A 7,843-nucleotide genomic window follows, 5' to 3' on the forward strand; every position below is an offset into this window, starting at 1 on the left:
AATATAAGTAATAATAACTCTTACAATATACATAAAATATATATTTGTATTCATTGATGTCCCGTGTCACACAGTCATACTGACTCCGATATAGCCCTACCGCAGCTCGTATGTGAACACACATGATGGATGATCCTGATAACAATCAGTAACCGAAGTGGTCTACATTTTAAAACATGTACATATATCTTCTGTAGAAAAAATATAACGGCGAAATGAATCCGCAGCAGTCAGGTGGTACAAGTAAGAGCTTTGTAAGTTGTTGTGGCGAGGTGGGCGAGCGAGAGACGTGGGAGGAGTGAGCGAGACCGGTGCATGATTGAGAATGAGCGTCACCTGCGAGGCACTCGAGTCCTCTCATGATGGAGCACGGAGGCATATAAGGACGAGCGACACCAGTGAAGGATTTTGTTATGTGTGTGCGCGGCAGTCGTCCGTGAATTTTATTGATTAAAGTCTTGTTTGAATGTTCACCAGTTCCCCCGTCCTTCCACGTCTCTCGCTCGACCACCTCGCCACAGTTGTTTACGTTCATTATTATTGTAATGTTATGTGCTTTGAGACATGAGGTAGTTTAACGCCAATGTCTTGTGACACTTTACGGACACTGCTGTGTGCGTTCATGTGTTTTGGAGGAGGCGTGGCTTTGGAGACGCTCTGAAGGGAGGGTGGGATCTCTTGGTTTCAAAGCTAGCTTGCTATTGCTAGCCTCTCTGAAAATTGCCTACCTTACCATTAAGCTCTGAAACTTAAAGGATGTTTTAATGGTATAAAGACCTCTTATATGTCAAAAGATCTTTTTTTGCTTTTTTTTGGACGGTAAATAATGGCGCAAATACCAGTAAATTGACGAGCACAAACTGTAGTAAATCACCACGATTCATTTAAATACTCCCCTCCCATACATTTTGCGTCTGTAAGGGAAACTCCTTCAAATGTATATTCAATAAGGTCAGCTGCAAAAATAACCCTGTCCACACCTTTTCAGCGCAACTTTTTCACTGCGTGTCTTTAGTAAATCCTGACAGTAGTTTTTTAACGCCAAAAGAGGGTTTGCACTGACGCAAGATGTTAGTAAATCTGGCCCAAAGAGTGAGCAAAATATCCATGTGGCTCGCTGATCATTTTCCAAGTGCTTCAATCGAATTTGGTGAATTCTGAATCTGATAATTTAATATTTGTACGATAAAATCATACATAATCATAATCCAAGTTTCCATGCAATTGCTACTGTACATCCCGAAGTGCAGAGATGGTTTATAAATCTTTAATTTATGTAATAAAATGTTTAATTTATATATAGTTTGTATTGTCCCTTATCAATGCCAAGGATTTATACTAATGTTATCAAAAACCTTTTGCCTGGGGATTTTCCAATCTTTTGGAGGGCACGTACTTGTATGCCTAAAGTCTTTTATCCTAGCGATAGTCGTCATCAAATTCACTTCAAATTGTCTTAGCTCTTCATTTGTTAGATTCTCTAATGTGAATGGGTCTTTTGTGTTGGCGGTTTGAATGAAAGCCAGACTGATTAAGAAGTCTGTTGCAGTCTCTAGTTTTTTTCTGTAACATGCAGCATGTTTCCCTCATTTTTCTCTTTCCCCTACAGCATTGCCAGCAGTAGCCGGGACAACCCGGTCCACATATGGGACGCTTTCTACGGGGACCTCCGCGCATCTTTTCGACCCTACAACCACCTGGATGAGCTGACAGCGGCCCATTCGCTGTGCTTCTCACCCGACGGTTCTCAGCTCTACTGCGGCTTTGATAAAATCGTCCGGGTCTTCTACACCGACCGTCCTGGGAGAGACTGCGAGGAGAGGCCCACCATGGGTGAGGGTCCCTCTCATAGACGAATAACTGCTACATCAATCACTCTCACTCTTCAAACGGTTTTTAATCGAGGTCATTAAGACGGCTCTCTGGCTTGCATGGGTGTGGAATGCCTGTAATCCCATTTCATTCCTCTTTGTTTGTTTGGGTGGATTCATTCCAAACACATATTTGGCTTGATTGAGCTAACATGGCATGCATGGCTCTGATCTAGACAGTGGCTGTGGATATAATTATCTTAGCATGTTTGTAGTGTCTGACTCATTCACGTTGTTTCAACACTGCTTTTGTAATTGTTGGTCTGGGATGTAACACAAAAGCTCTTTGTTCAGACTGATGAGTGTTTGAAATATATATAGCAAAATAGATAATGTAGTTCCATCTTTATATCCTGATTGGATGAGCCACATAGAAAGTTATTGTGAAGAAGCTGATATACGGACACTACTTTTCAATAGTTCAGGGGTAAAATTAAAAAAAGAAATGTTATTCTTCAAGGACTTTTATAGTGTTATAAAATATGACTATTTCAATTCATTGTTGTTCTTTTGAACTTTCTATTCATCAAAGAATCCTGAAAAATATGTATCAAACTTTCCACCAAAACTTTAAAAAAAAAAGTCATAAATGTTTCTTGAGCAGCAAATCATCATATCAGAATGATTTCTGGAGGATCATGACACTGAAGACTGAGTAATGATGCTGAAAATTCAGAGGAATAAACTAAATTTTAAAATGTACTGAAATGGACAGTTATTTCAAATTATTTTAATTGTAAATCATTATTTAAATTTGTCTTTTTTGAGCATAAGAAAATAATAAACATTCTTACCGACCCAAACTTTTGAACAGTAGTGTACACCTGTCACGGCACATTAAGTTAATTCTATATTTATGCGGAAAGTTGCAATGTTGTTTGACTCCTGTAAGTAAAATCAGCTTCTCGTTAGACCCCTTAAAGGGACAGTTCACCCAAAAATTACAATTGTCATTAATTCCTCACCCTCATGTTGTTCCAAACCTGTAAGGCTTCCGTTCATCTTCAGAACACAAATGAAGATTTTTTTGATGAAATCTGAGAGCTCTCTGTCCCTCCAGTGACAGCTACGATCGCTTTATATTATGAACAGATTTAATTTAGGCTTTTATTCACATATAGACGTTAATCAACTCACACATCAGTTGTGGTAAACAGAAGCTCAAGCATGTTGAGAGAACCAATGAGGTTCATTCTCGTGTTACGCATGACATTTGAGCTTCAGCAAGAACCAATGAGGTTTGTTCTGTTGTGTCAAGCAGGTTCGATTGAGCTTCTGTTTATGTTTCCTGATCAATATTCATATGTGAATAAAAGCCTAAATTAAATCTGTTCATCATATAAAGCAAAAGACTGAGTAAACCCAGCCCAATCTGCTGGCGATTTTGCCCTGCAGCTGTACGTCACCCTCGTTGGTCTGATTGGTTGAAGGACTATCCAATTGCGTACATTTGAACTATGCCCGTTGATCACTCCTCTTGTGCAGTAGAAAATACAGAGCAGACTCCCCAGACTAATGTTCAAACTTAAAAGATTGAGCTTGGTCTGGTGATAGCCAGACAAATAAAGCGATCAAGTCTCTTCCGACTAAACAACTCAGTTCATATGGATTAGTTTTACGATCTCTTTATGAATTCTTGAAGTGTCAAAGTGGAAGTTGTGGTCATTTGTGTTTTGAAGATGAACAAATGTCTTACGGGTTTGGAACGATATGAGGATGAGTACAAAATAACTTCTTGTTCCTGTTTTTCTTTCCACTCATTTTATACATCATTCTTCTTTCAAGTGAAGAAACAGGGTCAGACTGGCATTATCTCCTGCATTGCCTTCAGTCCGTGCCAGTCCACGTATGCCTGTGGGTCGTATTCTCGTTCGGCCGGCCTTTACTCTTGTGAGGACGGATCTCTGCTGGCTCTGTTGCCCACTCGACACAACGGAGGCCTTACACACCTGCTGTTCTCACCCAATGGCTATCACCTGTATACGGGCGGCCGCAAGGTCAGTGGGCTCATACGTGCTGTACTTCTGACCCTCACAGCTTTGTTTGTATTCGTTAAATATGATGGATATCAGATAAATCAGAATTCTCTAGCTAATACTATGTGTCTCTGCCTTTAGGACTCAGAGATCCTGTGCTGGGACCTGAGAAATCCAGGACAGGTTCTGTTCTCCATGCACAGGAACGTCAATACCAATCAGCGTATCTACTTTGACCTGGACCAGTAAGATCAAGATTTACTTGGCTAACTCAACCATAATAATTAGACCCATTTATGTTTTGCTCATGTTATGTTAATATTTGTGTGTCCAAATTAGATCTGGGCGATATCTGCTGAGTGGGGACACCGATGGTGTGGTGTCCGTGTGGGACACCCTCACAGCGCCACCTGATGGGAATGAGGAGACGCTACAGCCAATGCTGCAGTTTCAGGCACACACAGATTGCGCTAATGGCATCAGGTACAAGGATCATCATCATTTAAATAACATTTAGAAAATGCTAGTAATTGCAATAATAATATTGCAAATTAAAATAGTGCTTTCTATTTGAATATATTTTAAAATGTAATTTATTCCTGTGATTTAAAGCTGAATTTTCTTCAGTGTCACATGATCTTTCAGAATAATTATTTGTAACATTGTAAAAGTCGCTTTTGATCAATTTAATGCATATTTCTGGATAAAAGCATTCATTTTTATGTATTCATTTCTATAAATATTAGGAAAATCTTACTGACTCCAAAATTTGAATTCATTTATATCTTTTTTTGTTGTTGTTGTTGTTGTTGTTGTGTGTATGTGTTTTCAAACAGTTAAATTGTTCAAGATGTGCCCCTAATTGACTGAATATACATGGAATCAGTACATAAAATGCTTATTATTAAAGACGAACGATAAACAGCGAGTGGTTTTTGTCATCGTGGCCATTAATCTACAGTGCAAGCTCAGGTCAGTCTGGGTTCACAAAAGCATTCAGGCTCGGAGGCAGCACAGTGACCGTTATAGGAAAGTTGTTGACCGCTAAAATAACTTATCAAACTTGTCGCTGACGCTCTACACTATAGGATATAGTGACGCATCATGTGCGCCCACTGAATGTTGTCACTCCCAAAAAATCGTTTCACTTTCAAAATTGTAACCTCTATCCTGTCGGCAAAGGTCACTGTCACTCATATCGCCACAAATCGCCAGCTCTCTTTTGAAGTGAATGGGATCGTGACGCTTTAAGTTGGTAAATTGGCAGTGGGCTGGACGGAATCCAACTTAAAGTTGTAAAGCATAAAAAGTTATTATATATTTGCAGATATTTAGGAATCATGCTAAATTCAGATTCTTGTTCCCCAGAAAAAAACAGTTCTACAGCCAGTTAAAAGCTATTATTAAAATATGGACGAATCCACACATCAACTTAGTGTAAGTTTGTCGCCTTCCATTGTGAATTGCGCTCATTCCTGTTGTGTGTTCTCAATCTGGGAGCGTGGAGTCTGGGGAGGAAGGGCAGGAGAAAAACTCTCTCCTATATTTAGGATTTGGACTGCAGTACCCATTTCAACCACTAGCTGTCAATATTACATACTGCACCTTTAATGTGCAAATCTGCTAAATAAATATTTAAATGACTAAATATTGCAAATTTTCCCCCCTTACTGTCTCATTTCTACAGTGTGCACCCTTTCATGCCATTAGTGGCTTCGTCCAGTGGTCAGCGTAAGTTCTGTTGGCCGTCTGACAGCGGGGACTCCGAGTCTGATTCAGACGATGGAAATGTGGTGTCAACAAGCGACGTTCGTCAGGACAACGCTCTGGTGCTGTGGTGGGCCGGCCCATTGGGCTCAACCAATGAGAGGGTGCAGGAGGAGGAGCCAGCAGTTATTGAAAGCTAGAACTTTTGATTGTAAAACTGCACTCCAGACAGACCCATAATCTACTGCCAAACCTATAATACTGATTGTTCAGGTGAAGAGATTGTAATTCTGCATTGATTTTAACTTTTCTTTTTTTAAAACCTCAATCAGTGGATGTCTAAAAGTCAAGACCAACCAAAATCCATTGAATTCAAACTGGCCCTGACAACAAATTGCGATTTAGATGACCTGGAAACATGATCTGAAATATGAATAATTCATTCATAGTTTTCATTTTGTTTGGATGGCTCCTTAAATTGATGTTTCTGTTGTGTTTACTAGCAATGCTTTCAGCGCTGCTTGAGTGTGATGCGTCTCTGGGTTACGATTTAGCTGCGCAGCCTTTTCCGATTTGCATTGGGTTTGTTTTCCTTTCACCTCGTAAAACCTGTTTTCAGGAAACACGTCGAGCCTTGTCTGGGACTAACTTTAAGGCCTTTCAGTGAAGACAGGAGCAGGTTTAATCCGTGTAAGAGATGATTCTGACTATGGGAAGGTCTGTGTGTGGTGGACGGAGACAGTTTATCTTATGTTAAATGTATCTAGAGCTACAGTGGGCAGCTGTGAATATATTTTGTAAGCCTGTAATCTGCTTTATTGTGCGTGAATGTGGTTGGTTTCCTGCCTCTCAATGAGCCTTTTTGCTTTAGCTGAGGCTGCACATTCCCTTTTATAACAACCTGTGTTTGTTTGTTTGTGTGTGAGTGTGTGCGAGAGAGTCTTTTCATATTCTAATGTTAGCTGTCATCTTGACACAATGCTGTGCGTTTTTACAAATGCAGACTTTTTATAGCTTTACCTGTGTATGTTCTGTAATTTACTCTTTAAAGCAGTGGGTTTTGAATGTTTCAGGCTTGCCAGACATGCTCTAGTCAGAGTGCTGAATATCATATTACGTCCACTGATGAAAGCTTCAGTTGTTTGTACAAATGCGCAACACAAACCTTTTTTTGTACAGTTTCCCTGGATTGTAAGCCACCTCATTCAGGTCTGCTTGTGGTTCTTTCTGCTCAGAGGAACCGTTTGCAACAGGTAGATCGCAGTGGCTGAAAAGATTAATAAACATATTTACATAAAAAAAAACATCACTGTCATTCATGCTTTGAACAAACCTCTAACTCAAAGTATTAAACCTTAAATGCATACCTCGGGTCTTTAGTGACCCGGGACGTCATTCACTACCCTCCTCCTCATTCATTTTTTTAAAGTTAGACATCAACCTTCTTTGTATTCTTCAATCAATTCATCATATTATCATTATTTTGTAAATAAATTGTATAGGATCACTGAGAATGGTGTGTGTGGACTTATCTAACTCTGGGGGATATGGGGAATAAGATAAAGTCCCAAAAAGTCGGCGTGTTCCTTTAAAGTTTATGTCACGCCCATCTCGGGAATTTCGATATCAAAATTATTTCAGAACTTCCCATTGGTAAACACGACACCAGAGGGCGTTCATGTGCAATTTTTACCTCGATAGCACGTGAAGCCAGTGCCAGTTTACAAGTTGTAATTTTACGCGGAGTGGACGTGAATGCTTTTTACAATTTGGAATCTCGTTATTACGACATCTTTGTGATAACATCTTTACTGCAGGCAGAAAACAAAAGAATAGGAAGTATCATCAGCAAACCTTGAAATGACTCGGTGATTTACTGCAAAGCAAGTAAGAGAGTGGGGTAAGATGAGTCATTTTTAATGTATGTGGTCCTCAGGATAAGAGAAAAAAGGGCAGAGGTACAATGAAAGTATCTAAAGTAATTTCAGGATGTTTGCTATTATTTAAAATTTCCCCAATGCATCTATTAAAAAGGGTATGGCTTCTTATAAAAAAAGTGTTCATGTGGCTCAATTTACCCCATGTTAGGGGTAACAGGGTTCCTACGGGGTTTGGAAAAGTATGGAATTTGATTTCAGTAATTTCCAGGTCTGGAAAAGTATGGAAAAAATAAATCAGAGTATGGAAAAATATTTATGTTTCCAGACTATTGTCCCTATTTAGTTTTCTAAAAATAAAATTAAGAATTTCTAAATGTATATAATAAATATATAATATATACAATTGTTT

At 39.2% G+C, this 7,843-nt stretch overlaps 1 protein-coding gene across 1 annotated transcript in view; it reads left to right on the forward strand.

Annotated features, from left to right (window-relative positions):
- The window catches only part of wrap53 (WD repeat containing, antisense to TP53), a 21,605-nt gene extending 14,539 nt beyond the window's left edge, over positions 1-7,066 (forward strand). Inside the window, exons 7-11 of the mRNA XM_079840886.1 lie at positions 1,610-1,833; positions 3,657-3,868; positions 3,989-4,092; positions 4,187-4,330; positions 5,535-7,066. Of these exons, the coding sequence (XP_079697012.1) occupies positions 1,610-1,833; positions 3,657-3,868; positions 3,989-4,092; positions 4,187-4,330; positions 5,535-5,754 (904 nt within the window). The 3' untranslated portion in view covers positions 5,755-7,066. The remainder of the gene's footprint in view (positions 1-1,609; positions 1,834-3,656; positions 3,869-3,988; positions 4,093-4,186; positions 4,331-5,534) is intronic.
- The last annotated feature ends 777 nt before the right edge of the window (positions 7,067-7,843 follow it).

The sequence above is a fragment of the Gobio gobio genome (assembly GCF_949357685.1).
Source record: "Gobio gobio genome assembly, chromosome: 2".
In the NCBI taxonomy this organism is placed as follows: Eukaryota; Metazoa; Chordata; class Actinopteri; order Cypriniformes; family Gobionidae; genus Gobio; species Gobio gobio.